General features: G+C 43.0%; 2 protein-coding genes across 5 annotated transcripts in view; one reads left to right on the forward strand and one right to left on the reverse strand.

Annotated features, from left to right (window-relative positions):
• LOC143282438 (hemagglutinin/amebocyte aggregation factor-like) overlaps positions 1-15,599 on the forward strand; it is a 58,404-nt gene extending 42,805 nt beyond the window's left edge. For 3 of the 4 annotated variants that reach the window (XM_076588100.1, XM_076588083.1, XM_076588093.1), the window contains exon 5: positions 1,919-2,039. In XM_076588100.1, the coding sequence (XP_076444215.1) occupies positions 1,919-1,964 (46 nt within the window). In that variant the 3' untranslated portion in view covers positions 1,965-2,039. Of the gene's footprint in view, positions 1-1,918; positions 2,040-15,568 lie in introns of those variants that run through there. The other variant, XM_076588090.1, reaches the window with a different exon arrangement.
• Positions 1-16,674, reverse strand: part of LOC143282428 (calpain-9-like) — a 233,811-nt gene that overhangs the window by 114,004 nt on the left and 103,133 nt on the right. The window contains exons 9-13 of the mRNA XM_076588071.1: positions 16,105-16,198; positions 15,592-15,682; positions 8,753-8,898; positions 8,014-8,237; positions 2,268-2,298 (exon numbers count right to left, since the gene is read on the reverse strand). Of these exons, the coding sequence (XP_076444186.1) occupies positions 2,268-2,298; positions 8,014-8,237; positions 8,753-8,898; positions 15,592-15,682; positions 16,105-16,198 (586 nt within the window). The remainder of the gene's footprint in view (positions 1-2,267; positions 2,299-8,013; positions 8,238-8,752; positions 8,899-15,591; positions 15,683-16,104; positions 16,199-16,674) is intronic.

The following is a 16,674-nucleotide window of genomic DNA, read 5'->3' on the forward strand; positions in this document are numbered from 1 at the left end:
TCCTCTCTCCTCAATCAGAAAGAAAAAGAAGAAAAGACAAACTGAATGGAACAAACTATTCAACCAGTAAAATTACAACGAAGAGCCATTGGGGCTCCTAATTAAGCTCTGAACTATTTCAAACACAACTTCATTCTCATATGAAACGTTTCTAATGGAAGCTGATGTGTGTGTGTGTGTGTGTGTGCGTACTTTCAGTCGCGTAGAACTGCGCAGATCTGCAGAAAACGTAACATGCTGCGGTGTGCCTGTGACGGTGGCAACATGTTTTTTTGTTTGTTTGTTGTTTTTTTTGTTTGTTTTTTTAGTGTGTGTGTGTGTATGTATGTATGTTTGGTTGGGTTTTACATAATTGAGAAACATGAAAATAGCATGATTTCAACTGCGTAATCACTTGGATTACAGTAATCAATTCATCGCGATAAAAATATGAGCTTAAACATTACTTTTGGATGTGATTGAACTGATGCATTTTGGCCCTGTGGGAAGTCTTTTTTGCTTCATAGTTGAACATACAAAGTTCAGTCTCACTAATCTATCCTTTTTATTTCAGGTTCATATTTACTACAGACCACATTTTAAAGATAATCCTACCCTCTCTTTGTTCTTATTTTTTTAATGATTTTGTTTGTTTTAACACTTTTCACTTTTCCTTAACTGCTTTCAACAGCCAATCTTCTTTCTGTCTCTTTCTCTCTACTTTTTTTCATCCCACCCCCACCTCTCATAACTTGAGAAATCTAAAATGTGTTTATATATTCATCGTGAAGTATAATCATGTTTGTCTATTTAAACACAAGTGACTCTTGAAGGCCTCGCCTTTTCTGTTTTCTTTTGAATCCCTTAACTCCTTCCGTCTCTCCTCCTAAACCCAATTCACACACACAACGTCCTCCACTCCTCCCCCCCCCAACCCCCTTCCATAAACTCCTCACTCCGACAACCATGCTCTCCTCAACTTGTACTAAACGATTCCCACGGGAAAAGGTTCGGATCGCTTTCACTTGACAAGACTAACGATTGAAGATAAAGACACTCCCACACTCTTCTTTCTATCCTTTTTTATGACAAAAAAGAAAGAAAGAAAAGAAAAAATGAAAGTATAGATACTTCAGCTTCTCCACCCTCTTCTCTAAAGTGGACACCCTGTATCTTCTTTCTCCCTCCCTCCCCTTTACTGTGATCAACAGATCCCCATCCCACCCACTCTCTCGTCTTCAGGACGGATCGCAGTTGGAGAGATCTCAACTGCACCTTAATCTCCAACCCCCATCAAAATGCCCAATGCCCCCTCGCACCTCACTACCCCGCTGACCATCGCATCACGTTCTTCTTTTTAGTTACCGGATGATAACATGCACAATACCAGAAGTGGAAGAGGAGGAGAAACAGAGACACATAGAAAGACTGGACCAGACAGAGAGAGACACACAGACACACAAAGACAGATATCACGAAAACACACACATACACACACGCGCGCGTAAAAAGACATACACATGCAGAAGAATAGACAACAGGAGTATCAGTCCCATGAAACAAGAAAAGACATCCCCACTGTGACAGAAAAAACAAAACAAACCTTTTTACTTAATACAAGACCGTGACAAGAGGTCGTGTCCCAGTCACCTTATTGTCTTCCATTCTACACAAACACACACACACACACACACACTCATACACACACAAATTATCGAAAGAAAAACACATATTAATGTCTGACACTATGACACTTAGCTTTGCAACTGATATCTTTATATGTTTACTTGTAATAACTTTCTGGTACTTGCAATTAATGACCAAAAGAAAAGTTTCTTGGAAGCACTAAACACATGGTAACTTCTGCACCTCTTTCTAATGACTTATTCAACTGTTCAAACACGTGTGTGTGTGTGTGTGTGTGTGTGTTTATCAACAGAGATCGCCGATTCAAGTTTGAGATCTGTGACTTTGGGATTGCTTGAAAATCAATTTACTGCTGCGGAAAAGGATCAGTCAATGAATAAACTGAAGAATCCACACCAAGTTGTGTTTGATTTCTTCGTTCTTTCATTGTTCTTTTCTATTCTGTATTTTTACTGATATCTTTTGTTTTTGTTTTTGTCTGATTGTTGGTCGCTTCATTCTATATTATCATCTGGCTCTGCGTGTTTGTTTGTCTGTCTTCGAATCTATTTCTCTGATTGTCCGTACGTCATTAAAAAAAAACACATAGATGAAAAGCAACGGATGACTACATCTAATCAACATCAGCGATAACGACTCACCCCTGTGGGTCCAATAGGCTCTTCTGTGGGTCTGAAACAAAATTGAACGTCTACATGAGTAATTTCTTGAAATACTATATCCACTTTTTATTATTTTTATTTTACAATTTGTTACTACAACATTGACATGGGAGTGTAAAAGAATTTTTTTATTACAACACTGACATTGGAGTGTAAAAGGAAATGAGTGAGCTGATAAGACTGACTTGTAGTGCAAATGCTATATAACTGTAACAAGTGACCTCCAAATGGAAAAAAAACCCTCAAGTCGTAAGAAATGTAAGAGTACCCCAGAACAAAAAAAAGCATTCACATCATCGATCGCCTCAAAGAAAAAGAAGACAGGCAAGGCATTCAAGACTCACTTGTGATTAGTGGACAAATATATTTATATCTCACGATAAATATACAGACACATACTAGATTTCTCAAGTTATGAGGGGAAAGATTTTTTTTTTTTTAAGTAGAAAGAAAGACACTGAAAAAAAGATACTGAAAGCTTTAAAGGACAGTGAAAACAAGCGTGAAACAAACAAAATTCTAGAAAATAAGAACGACTATATGGGATTATCATGAAAAACGAGGTCTGTAGTCATGAACCTAAAAAAAGGGTGCAGAAGTGGGACTGAACCCTGTATGGTCAACTCGATTGCAAAAAGACTCTCAACGGGGCCAAAAACACATCATTCCACTCATATACAACATTAATGTATAAGCTTATGTTTTTGGCGCGATAAATCATTTTAATCAAGGTGACAACACTGTTAAAATCATGTAATTAATCATGACAATCTGGATGATTACACCATTTAAACCACGTTATTTTTACATATATCTAATAATTCAAAATATTTTTACGTTCGCGGTTGAGAAAAAAACACATGTTGCATTTTCTGCAGATCCACGCAAATCTGCACGACCGTAGGTAATCACTTCTTATCTATCTATCTATCTATGTGTATGTGTGCCTTGCGCTTCATGTTTTTTTTGTTTGTTTGTTTGTTTGTTTGGGTTTTTTTTGTTGACATTTTTGATATAACATGTATGCTGTCCAGTTCTATCGATTACCTTCTATTTCTTTTGCAAAGTTTTCCTTGGCGATTCTTTCTTCTCTTGGACAGTTAATGAACTGTCAGAAGAAAACATGTCTAGTTTCAGTGTGCTGTTGATTTTGGAGGGAGGTTTGGGTTGTTGTTTTTTTTAACGTTCATTCATGGGAATAAAATAATCTTTTTTTCCGGAGCTGGAGGCCCAACGAAATAATCTGTCCATGATCCGCAAATACGGCTTAATCCGAAAGACTTACGACCTATTGTAAGTATGAGACCCCCCCCACACCCCCCCCCCCTCCCCCCCCAAAAAAAAGTCCACTATGTTTAGTCCAAATTAGCAATCACCAGAGAAAATGAATTTGTTAAAGTTACCATGAACACACACACACACACACACACACACACACACACAAACGAAACCCTGAATCATTGCATTGATTTTGTTTATACAAGCGAGTCAGTGATGGAGAGAGAAAGCAGTGGAAATGTAACTTGAAAGGAGGAGGAACAGCCATTACAAATCAAAAGAATATTAGCATAATCTCCAGACCAACAATGCGCAGATAATTTCAAAGCAAACCAGACTATATGGGCTTTTCAAAAACAGCAGACTGAAAAAGCATGTCAGCTACACCGGAGATTAGAAAAGAGAGATAAACCACTTGCAGAAATTGCTGAAGCCAGGCAGCCTGCGCCACGACACGCATTCATTATTCATGAGCTGCCTTTGCCCCGCCCAAACTAAAGGAAAGCGTCAGTCGAACGCAGTTTCCTGAGTGATTTTATTTGGATTACACCTTTTTTCCCTTTTCTGTTTGCTTCATCCAACGCAGATGTCAAACTCAATTTTGTTGTGAATAACATTCCTAATATTTATATGTATTGGTTACTTTTATTTCCCTATCACCACAGCACCATTTTTCACGAGTCGAAAGATGACCTCCATTGCGGAAAACTATAATATTGGTCTTGTTGAGATTCACTGTTTGTTGTAGTCTGTCTGTTTCTTGCTTAAGGGCATTTAATTGATTTTGTAACCCTATGGGTGTGTCAGACAAGAGAACAACATCATCAGCAAATAGCATTAAGAGCAAATCTGTTGCGCCAGGTATCATTTGTATTCCATGTCTCCCCTTCTTTGATAACTCCACTGCCAATTCACCGATGAAAAAGGAAAACAGCTGTGAGCTTAGCAACCTTGTTTAACCCCTCTTGGACACTGAAAAAAGTCTGAATAAATACCTTTGTCACGAACACATACACGTACAGAATTGTAGATGCTTTTAACAGCCATGTAAAACTCCTGAGACAGAGACAGAGACAGAGACTTAGAGAGAGAGATAGAGCACAATACAACGGTCTGCTCGGGCAACATGAAGCGTTCGTATATATATGAATTATATATATGATTATGTACATATAGATAGATTTAGATTTACATACTGATAGATCTATATGAAATTATGTATGTATGTATTCATGTATGTATGTATGTATGTATACAGTCGGGCCTGCTTAAAAGGAGCTCGGTTATAAGGAACCTCTTTTATAAGGAGCAAATAAAAAATCCCCGATTTACATTGTTCTTTGTTATGACTTACAAAAACTCCCTTAGAAGGAGCTCAGTTATACAATACCTCGCTTATTAGGAGTGAAAAATTAGGCCCCAAATCGGCCCTGAGTCCGGTTATAAGGAGTGCCGATAGCATCAGCTTCAAACCGAAAGTAGGCCGAGTTATTTCATCAATCCTGTTCGGGGAAAATTATCTACCTTTGCTTCCGCAGAAACTTCCGTTCATTGCTACATGCGCTTGATCTGGATGCAGAAGTGAAAATGTCTGAACGCGAGAAAAAGAGAAAATCTCTTTCACTCAGTCAAAAGCTCGACATAATAAGAAAAATAGAAGCCAACCCTCAACAAAGAAAGGCAGTGATAGCTCAGGAGTTGGGCATTCCCTTTTCCACCCTCTGCAACATCTGGAAGAGATCACCAGAAATACGTAAACAATGTTGCCAGAGGAACCGAGGATCTGTCGCGGAAACGGTCACGCACTGCTAAACTGGAAACTGTGGATGAAAATCTGCTTAAATGGTTTTCAGATTCAAGGTAAGGCTCGATTCTATAATTTTGTAGTATTTACTGTAATCATCATTTTGCTGTTGCCTCTTTTAAAGTGCGTAGAAAATAAACATGGACAGCTTTCAGACATTTGCTACAATCCCAAATATTTTCGTCTAATGTCTACATATCCATGGCTTGGAGCCAGAATTTACTATCTCTAGATAGTCGATTGGTCTTTAAATGATCTGACTGTAAAAACGAAGGGCTTGTCGTGAACAAGTTTGTAATGGATATGTAGTGGAGATTATGCTCTTTGTAATTCTGTAATATGTTTTTTTTCAGGTAGTGTTTTATAGTTTTTGTCATATAATCAACTGATAATAAGTCAGTCGCCTATGTAGAGATAGACCATTTTGGCTCCAAGCCATCGAATTATAATGGGCAGTTATAAATAAAATGTTCTTCGCCTTCAGCAGTATTACAAATATCACAGAGAATATTTCCATTTTCAGCAAAAGACCGTCTAAACAAGGAACCATTAATGTAGGTAGAACACCAAGACGCAATTTTACCAAGCAGTCACGAAGGGAGTGAGGGAGAGAGAGAGAGAGGGGGGCGGGGGGGCTGAGAGAGAGTCAGAGATTGATTGATTGATTGGGGGCATGAACTAGCATGCCATGCCATTTATTGTATAAGGCCACTGGCCCCGTTACAAACGAGACATGTCGCACCGACATCGGCTTCAAATCAAATAAGTATCAAACAGTGGTAAATCAAACATTCATGTATAAACTGTTGATTATAAGCTGCAATTACGCAATTCAAATGCTTTACACAACAAGTCAGTTCTGAGAAAATGCCCGAACAGGTAAATTGCCATCATCGGGTTTGAACCACGAATTGCCCATTCGCTGTTGGTCCTACGTGGAAATGGTTAGGATACTTCATGTAGCGCTTTCGTCAAGGAACCCATTAAAACAAACTGCATTTAAATCGGTCACCTACTTTTAGAGAAATTGCAATTTATACGTTTTGACCTTTTTTTAATCCTAGTGGCTGTGACCTTGACCTTTCGTGCTTGAAAATGTTCGTGTGCCTAGCTTTTAAGGTTGTGAACTCACACACCAAAAATTATGTGATTTCGTTCAGTCAGTTCCGAGAAAATGCCTGGACAAACACACACACACACACACACACACACACACACACACATACACACACACACACAGACAGAGCGATTCCAGTAGACCCCCCCTCCCCTTCGGAGAGGCGGGGGTCTAAAAAAGAACATAGTCTGCTAATCAGGTTAGGCGATGAAGTTGCCATAAGAATACAAATCCGATTAACTGACGGGAATCTAATGTATTTTCTACAGAGAGAGTCAGAGAGAGAGAGAGAGAGAGAGGAAGAAGAAGAATTGCTGATACTGACACTGAAAAAATGCAGAAGCCCGTTTATAAGGTAGTTGGGCTTGGGTTACTCCTTATATCCGAGAACTCTGTTATAAGGAACCTCGGTTCTAAGGAGTAAAAAAAATTTGGTCCCCGAGCGCTCCTAAAAAGCGGGCCCGAGTGTAGACAGATGTTAGAAGAGAGACAGAGCTGAATATGTGTTTTATGTTTTGATATATATATATATATATATATATATTTGTTGTTGAAGAAATGGTGATGTAAACCAGAAAGTGTGAAGAAAAAGTAGCCTTATGAAAACCAGTTCAATAATTTATAACTGTCTCTCTCATGTGCAACATTGCGCTGGGGGGGGGGGGGGGGGGGGGGGGGGGGAGTTGGGGGGGGGGAGCTGCGTTATTTTCTTTTTATATTATCTACATTCAAGCAGATGCAAACGTGCTAAAAAACAAGCAAAAATGAATCGGTTTTCATTGTATACAGCGAATCTTACTACACGTGGGAAATTCCAGGCGTAACTTAACTTTCGCTTTACTGCAGCTGAACCGTCAGAACCGACCAGTTTCTTTCAGGTGGGGAAGGAGAGGGCGATTTACCCCCACCCTTCCGCACTGCGTGTGTGCCCCAAAACGGCTTCAGCACTGTTATAGACAGTAAGAAGGGGCCTGCCGCGAGTAGTTTTATCTCTCTTTTCTATCCGGCTACACTCATGAAGTGGATGGATGTGTTTGTGATCACAGCGGCAAAAACTGTGTGTGTGCGTGCGTGTGTGTGTGTGTGTGTGTGTGATTCAAGACATTTTTAAGTTCGCGGCAAAGAAAACACAGTGCATAATTATTGCCTCAGGCACACCGTAACATGCTGCATTTTCTACAGATCTACGCGCGCGCGCGCATGTGTGTGTGTGTGTGTGGATTGTGGGAGTTGAGTGTAAGTGTACAAATGTAGCTGTGCAATGTACGTTTGTGGGATTTACGTAATATGTGTTTATGTGTGCTATCATGGCACTTATTTGTGCGTAAGGCCACCGAGTGATGCTTTGTGTGAATGTGAAGCATGTTACGTATGTCACTGGAATGAGGAGTTGTGTGTGTGTGCGCGCGTGCGCGCGTGCATGCTTACAATTGATTCTTACAAGCCCGATGTTAAATACATTGGGTAGCAGCGGGGTAACAAAATATCGTCTCAAATGGAAAACCGGTTAAGTTGTCAGAACATACTCTGGTTCTGCCGTTATTTCCGAAAAGATGCGCAAGTAAAACTCTGCTTCCATGTTTGACACAAAGGTACAAGGGATGATGACGTAGCTCCCTGTCTCCAGAACGAAGTGTACAGAGCGCTCTCGGTAGGGCCAGAAGACGCCCGATGTGTCCACCAGCTGAGGGGAATGTTCGAAGAAGTTGTCGGAATTCAGTTTGCCAGAGGGCTCCTTGCCAGCTTTCAACTGGAAAAACAAACAAACAAACAAACAAAATAAATAAATAAAAAAACAGAAGCGGCGGTAACTGCGCATGGGTGGCTAGAGGTCTTAACGAGACATGTGCCTGATACCTCAGAGTATTTAGACCAACTGCCTGCCACACTTGCATACAAGTGCAAGAATACAAGTATGTTATGCCTGGTGTCATTGCCAACAATCAAAAATTCCTAGCAAATAGGTCATAGCTTGCATCAGGTGATCGATAGCCTACTACTGACATTTTTCAAATGCGTTCTGAGATGATAATAATAATCATTATTAAACCATTTAAAACATTCTGTTGAAACTGTATTTGAATTTGGTGCTTTCAACATGTGACAAACTTTTGCGCAAACTTGGGGGTGGGGGGTAATGAACGTAACGTTTCCTATTGAGTGTTTATCTATGATGATGTGGATTCCTGTAAGGAAATCGGATTTATTGTTCTGCTAACTTTCTAAATGTTTTGTATGTCAGCTATTCTTAAATGGTTGACTGACCTTGAAGACGACGAAGCCTATGCTGACGTCCTCTGTGGCTGTGTGAAGCTTATCACTGATCTCCATCAAGGAAATGACAACGCTGAAGTTGTTTCTGCTGGTGTCATCCATTTTGAAGCGATATTGAGGATTCGTCCAGAACGCTCCTGTCAGAAGAGAGTGGGTCTGAGAACCACAATGTTAAAATGGCAGCAAAACTTTACAGTGCCACACATTCAAAATACAGTTGAATCTATGTAAGCTGACCCCGTAGGGACAACAAAAAAGGTAAACTTATCCTAGGTTCAACTTATCCAAGGTAACTTTTCTGAAACGAGTCGACTTATCCGAGGTTTGCATAAGTCAATTTTGTACGGGGGTGAGGGGGTGGGGTGTGTGACTTATCCACTTTTAAACAGTGAGACAACCGAATGGTTACTTTTTCAAAAGATGGGATGCTTTCAACAATTTCTGCTTCTGTGTTGTATTGACACATAATGCATGTTAAACATTTGTTTTATTCATTTATTAGTTTACATGTATTATTCATTCATTTTCTGAACCTCTGTTGCATGTAGGCCATAATGATTTCAGTATACATATTTTTTCTCTCTTTCGTTTCTTTTTTTTTCACCCTCAGTGCACATACTTTTCACAGTGAAGCAGAGTCAACAATGCATGTGCTTTTGAAAGTGGAGCAGTGTCATTCTCAGTGACTAAAGAAGGATGCCGGTTATATTCTCGTAGCCAAGGAGAGGTTGATGGAATTATTTGTGATAACAGTGGCAAAACCGAGGCAGTGTGTGTGTGTGTGTGCCAAAATTTATCGCGGCAATTCAGTGATACGACATCTCGCCATTAGACCGCCGTCTGCTAGCCAATGAAATGCCGTTTCCGGCAGAAGGTAAACAATTATTCCAATGGCCAGCAAAGAAACGTCCCATGTGAAGCACGGCAAGAACCGTGGGGACGGACGGGCGGGCATTGAGTTTGACATGAAGTATATTTAACCAAACTGGGACTATAATACGAACTCCCCATTTTGGTGTCATATACTATACCAGTCAAACTGATGCAGAATTCAAAGCAAATGGAGGAGGGAATTGCCTTCTGGTTCACATGGGGAGCGCTTGAAACCGTGACAGCTGAGTTAGCCATGACAAAGGAAACTCCTAAGAACCATATGCCGTGAGGCTACCTGCAAATCCTGGCAAAGAGGCACAGAATGCTGAAAGATAGCACGAGCCTCCAGAGCTATCAGAATCCTGCATTAATGGAACTGAAAATGCCTAAGGTTCCGATGTGCAGGCGTTCTGACCCAGCTTCCCAACTATCTAGGGCGGGATTGGGAAGTAAGGAAAGGCATAAGCGGTCAGCTTGCTCCCGTCCAGAAAAAAACATTCGCTGCCAAAGATTCCGTATCTGCAACCAGTGTGACAGGAATCAGGAGTCATTGACAGACCTGTGGTAAAGAGAACCCCCTTCTGTGGATACCATAACACCACACCCCTTGCAGAGTGTCCTTGTGTAGGGTCCACTAAGTGGAGGACGCTCTTGAACCTGCTGCGAGTGCCTGCCTTGGTTGGTACTGCCCTTATGCTTCTTGCTGAAAGCTCAATGTCTTGTAGCACCAGCAAAGGAGAGCCTTGGACCACCACATAAGGATATCCAAGGCCCCACACTGCCTCTTTTTGTGTCAACGTACACAATAGTAGTGTTACCGTGAACGCATGAATATTCTGGATGGCTTCCACCCAAGTGGAGTGGAGACAAGCCCAGCAAACTGCTGCAAGTTCCAGAAGAGTGAAGTTTCACTTGGCTCCCGTGACAACCTGATCACGGCTGCAGGGAGTGAGCCCGAGTAGACTCCCGATTACTCGCGAGGATGCATCGTGAAGAGTGCCCCTTGAAGTATGGGGTCAGTGGGACCCCCTGAGCCAGAAAGGGGGGGGGGGGAGGTAGATACGTTATTGCTAATGTATTTCCAGGAACCAATCTGATGTGCATGACCCTGGGCTAAGCCTTCTGAGACCAGCCTTGTCTGTGTGCACCGTGAACTGAACACTGAAACCCCTGACTGACCGTTATGGATTGCATGGCAAATGTCGTCCCTAAGAAGTCGGAGGACTGGCTTAGGGAGAGAGTGCAATTTCCCTTTTGTTGCGACAATCCCTGTTGTGTGCACAGCTCTTGAAATCTGGATGTGTGAATTGTGCCAAGATGAGTCAGGTGAGTATGTACCTACTTAGAGGAACCGAATTCTGAACTGAACCTGGAAACCCCTGTTGGCCCCACCTTCTGTAGAGGATGGGGTACACTGGAATGACTACACGGAGGGCAGAGAACTGGGTTACTCAATCCCTCCACATGAACCTCAGGTACCAGTATAATGCCAGATGAATGAGGATCTGGACATGCACAACCTGTAGGTTCAAAGCAGTGGCACATCGCACTGCTGAATGGTCTCTCAAATGCATGCCTGAGAGTCCATAAGAATGTGGCCCTGTTGAGGGGGACAAATCCAGGATTGGTCATCACCCTCTCAGGACCTTTGGAATCACCAGCAGGTGTCACCAAAACCACGGGGCCCCAGTTTGGGGTCTGATGTCACGCCTTCAAGAAGCTATCCCCATCATCAAAATGTTGCCATGCTCCTCTAACTTGGGTACATAAGAAAGAGAGTGGGTCACAGAGGAGGGGGGATCCTCTGCCCCAAACAGCATGCACCCCAATTCTAGCCCCAACATAACCCAGTCGTCGAGTCCACTTCCCACAAAGACCCAAGAGGGAGCGCTGCTGGGTGTGAATTGACCATGAGGCAGCCTTTTCTTCTCCTGGACCTCCAGTGGGGGAGACGGTGATCCCATAGGTCCAATCCAAATTAGGTGTTAAGACCAGGACCATGGGCTAACCGAGACTAGGACAAGCCGGAGCCACCCGACGCACATGTGCGCTGTCGCCTGATGCACAAGCAAGGGTCCCGCCTGCAGTATTCCCTCTCATGGTGGTACAGGTGCCCACAAAGGAGGTGCTGGCAGCTGTAGAGGTCACCCTGACCCACAAGTGTTCAGTACCTCCATGCTGGGCTACGATCAAGTCATGGAGGAAAAAAATACCGGGTGCAAAACGTGCTGGGCTGAGACCTGGGAGGCAGGTCCACAACTGAGCCCAGAACATACCAGGCATGAAAACACCCTGTCATCTCCCAAGGGGCAGCGGAAACTCTTGGCTTCCTTGATTTGATGAGGGACCAGAGGTGCAAGGACCTAAAATGGAGGTGATGATGAGCATGGATGTTGTCATGACCGAGAAAATACTCAGTCTCTCCACAGGGCTGGGCTGAAATCAGGGTAGGGAGAGGGCCTAGCCCTCTGCTGCACCGGCCCAGTGTGGCCACAGGGCAAACCCCCAATGGGGAATCAACTCATGGGCGCCAGCCAGAAGGTGTCGTGAGAACATCTTCAGCCACACGTGAGAGTGAGGGAGCCAAGGTCCTGACATAGCACCCCATGAAAAGAGGGAGGGACACGTGTGTTGGGAGGCAGTAAGGCCAACTGTTCTCCTGACTACCTAAGGCTGAGGTAGGGGAAAGTGCAAGCTTTCCCCACCTGGGTAGGCAGACCCAGAGGTGCTGTGTCCCGAGTGGGATGCATTGGTGACCAGAAAGGTTCCCTGACCGACACCAGCTGGGCCTATCCAGGTAACGCGGTGGGCATCCACAACTGAGCACCAAATGTGTAGGGTAAGGGGTGCTGGGCTGAATCCAGGGAGGACAGGACCTGGGGTTATCCCTGGCCCTCCCGGCAGCCGAGAGTGTGCCAGTAGCGCACCCCTGTACGGGTAGAATGTGGGAATCTACCCATGAGTGCCAACCATCCTGTGAGACCATCCCCAGGGCTCAATGGCAAATAGACTTTTAGGAAGGGAAAAAATAAAGAAAAAAACTTGTCCAGGTCGGCGGGAAGACCAGTAACCTGTCCCGACCTGGGTGTTTCGGGACCGCCTGACACTTGCGTGCCTCCCCCAGCAGAGGAGACCGACCAGATAGTGGGACCACTTGACATGTGCATATCTACCCCAGCAGGGGAGACCTGGCTGACAGCAGCTTCACCTGACAAACAGGTGGGTGCCACGTGCTCTGCATCCCCTCCCGTAGGGAAACTGGGGTGACTTGACCTGGGGACAGCACGAGTGTGGCCCTCCCGAAGGCCATAGGTGCCCACCCCCACTGAGGGAGGTGGGGGAGGGGGCAGAGAGAGCAGTGCCACCACTGTGAGCCTGTCCATGAACACAGAATAGTGGGCTGAATCACGCCCCATTCTGACATCATGTCTGGCCTGTAACATGAGAATAAGACTGGCTGTGAGAGAGAGAAAAATATATATGTATAAATATATATCTGCATATATATATATATATATATATTTTTTTTTTTTTAAGGCCATCTCCACACGACCACAGGCACAGTAGGGGCATTTCCCACAACAAAACCATCCTCCACTTGTGATAACTTGGGGTCCGGCCCGAACTCCAATCCCCCACAGACTGTGTTAGGAGTTCGAGCTGTTCCACCTCAGTGTGTCAACAAAGACGCATTGGCCCCATCGCAAACGGGAGAACCTGTGGGTCCCGGGACTAGAGATAAGTCTCCTTTGAGAGCACTATCCCAACCTCACGGGTTCAGCAATCGCGGGAATGGTTAGCGATGCTCCGCGATGGGGACAAGTTATTCCCAAGTATTGCGGCGAGTCCGTAAGTAGAAGAAAGTCAGGAATGGTCTGCAACGACCAAAGGAGAGCTGAGAGCAGACGAAGTTTACAAAACAAAACATCGAATAAAACGTCACAAACAGATGCAAACGATGTTTGATACATGAACCCCGAGACGAAAACGTCCCGGAAAGCCGTTGCAAACAACAAACATGCATGAAAATAACATTTCTAATGCATAAATGGTTGGCAAAGATAGAGCAAATCGTTAATGTCACTTACCAGAAAAACGGCAGCCATTGAGAATGATTGTTTACCTGCCGGAAACGGCATTTCACTGGCTAGCAGACGGCGGTCTAATGGCGAGATGTATCACTGAGTTGCCGCGATAAATTTTGGCCGAGAAGAGCAAAACTTAAAGGCCTGGTTTGCATCAGTTTGACATGGTACAGTATATGACACCAAACTGTATATTAGACTGGTTAATTTAACCTTCTGCTACTGTAAAGTCCTTTTGCTTTAGAAGAAAACATACCATCAATTTTGCACGAGCTGTAATTAGCACTTTTTTCTAACAGGGTCAGGCCCCAGCTTCAGTCTGTTGACATGGTTCCAGCATGTTTTCTCATGTACAGAATAAACTTGTAATGAAAATGGAATAAGAATTTCTGTAGCATTGTGAATATTCGTTGTGCCTTTTTCGCACGAATATCCACCCGCTCATTTCCTACAATCCCCCACGAAGGGATCTAACAAAAAGCAATCTTTGTACCATGAATGGTCAAAAAATGAATTACATGACGAATTTCTATTATGAGTTCTCCCCTTGTTTAAATGATCTTAATGTTTGTAATACTGATTTAGAATGGACACAAAACAGCACCTAAAATAATGGGAGTATCAATTAGAATTAGACCCATTACTAACTTCTGCTGTGGATGCAGAAAAATATTTACCGATATGATAGTACTTCTCTACATTTAATAGTGGGATTATAAATGCTGTTCCTGCTTGTTCCTTTCCTGGCGTGAAGAGATCTGGATCTGAACGTTCTGAAGACAAAAAAAAAATGTTGACGGATTTTCGAAAAGACCATGTAAGCCCATGATTTCTCGCAATCCTACGATTTCTCTCACTTTGAGTGAAAATCCGTCACTTTGAGAGAAATAGTGGGATTGCGAGAAACCGTGGTCGTTCCCCTCCCACCTTTGTAATCGGAGTTGGTTTCTTGTCTTTTCCCAAAGCAAATCTAAGAGAAAAATGAGAGAGAGAGAGAGAGAGAGAGAGAGAGAGTGTGTATGTCTGTGTGTCTGTGTGTATTTATTTCCTAATGTGTGTTTACTTGGCTGGTTGATTTGGTCTTCCTTCACTCTGTTTTAAAAATATGTTCATGTTGGAAGTGTCTTCTATTTAACTAAGAATCTTATTTTCAGTTCAATGAACAAATGAGCGAACATGAACACGCGCACTAACTCACACGCGCACATGCCTAAGTACAGGAGAGCACACATACTCACGCTGGCTGATGAACCATTTATCTTTCATTTGAGATGAATGCACAACAATCAGAAATTAACATTAATTCTGTCCGATAATAGTCCTTGGATGCTAGCCATGTTGTGCAGAACGCTAAAGGGTTGCTAAACAAAATATACATTTGTCTTTGGAAAACTTGTGAATAGACAAGATCTTCCTATTCTAGGAAATTTCTGGATTCCTTCCCATTATTTGTAAAATGTACTTGCTCAGTACCTCTTGTGTGCCCTTCCATTATTCACGGCCGACCCTTTTCTTTCCATCCTTCAATAAAATGCAGCTTATGAATGCTTGCTTGTGTGTGTGTGTGTGTGTGTGTGTGTGTGTGTGTGTGTTGATGGGCGGGTAGATGGGTGTGTGGGTGTGCAAGGGATTCTTTGGCCTATATATGAAAACATCAGATATTGAAAGTGCCGGGCCGGGTACCCTTTCCCAACTGAACTAAATCCTTTCGGTGCGATGTGTCCATTGTAGTTGGGTGAAATGGTAGTAAACCAAAGAATGAAAACGTTAGGCCAGGTTTACAACTGTGTCATGAACCTTGTCATTTCAGTATGTAATCGTTATATTCAGTATTGTGTGTTCACTGCAGTTTGGTGAAATGGTGATACTTACGGGAAAAATAACTTCTGAGAGGGCCCCCGGCACTGACACCTCGCAGCCATCGACCTGTGAATTCTGTCCTCTTCCAGGTCTTTGTTTCCCCCTGCAATTCAAAACTTGGTTGGTTGATACCGTTTTTAGGCAATGGGATGGAAGCAATATCGTTGCAGATGTTGTAGTTGTTGTTGCACTGCTGTCAATTCTCGCTGCTACTTTTGCTTTGCAGCTGTAACCTCTTACAAAAGAAAGGTTGTCTCACGGCTTCTTCTTTCAACTTACAAGTTACAATGCAGTTGTACTTTTATCTGAATGAAAAATTAAACAAACATTGTAAAGGCTAAATGACACTTGTTCATGAATGTAAAAAAACAAACAGCTCAAAAATATTCCTAGCAATAAATGTGTGTGTGTGTGTATGCGTGTGTGTGTGTGTGTGTGTGTGTGTGTGTGTGTGTGTGTGTGTGTGTCTGTGTGTGTAACTAACGTTCAACATACAGTCCACAATAGCAGAAAACAATGACTGACCAGGGCATGTTCACGTTCCGCTGTCATGGCATCCACAGACAGGTGACACAGCTCCAGCTCATCGAAGTTAGCTCTGAAGTCCTGCACGCTCATCCTGTCAGTAAACACACAACACGCTAACTGCTTTCAACAAACCAAAACATTTTTACTGCTGCACACCTATCCAATCAACATGCCCACAGCACTACACCTTTACTGCTGCATGCTCATTCTGTCAGCACAGACAATACCTTTATTTATTGTTTCATGCTCATATTGTCAACAAACAAAATACTTTTACTGCTGCACGCTCATCCTGTTAGCCTACATGATGCATTTACTCCTGCATGGTCATCCTGTCATTCCACACAAGCTATTTACTGCTGTATGGTCATCCTGTCAGCACACAAGATATTTACTGCTGTATGGTCATCCTGTCAACACACAAGATATTTACTGCTGTATGGTCATCCTGTCAGCACACAAGATATTTACTGCTGTATGGTCATCCTGTCAACACACAAGATATTTACTGCTGTATGGTCATCCTGTCAGCACACAAGATATTTACTGCTGTATGGTCATCCTGTC

Source organism: Babylonia areolata, chromosome 1 (genome assembly GCF_041734735.1).
Source record: "Babylonia areolata isolate BAREFJ2019XMU chromosome 1, ASM4173473v1, whole genome shotgun sequence".
Taxonomy (NCBI): Eukaryota; Metazoa; Mollusca; class Gastropoda; order Neogastropoda; family Buccinidae; genus Babylonia; species Babylonia areolata.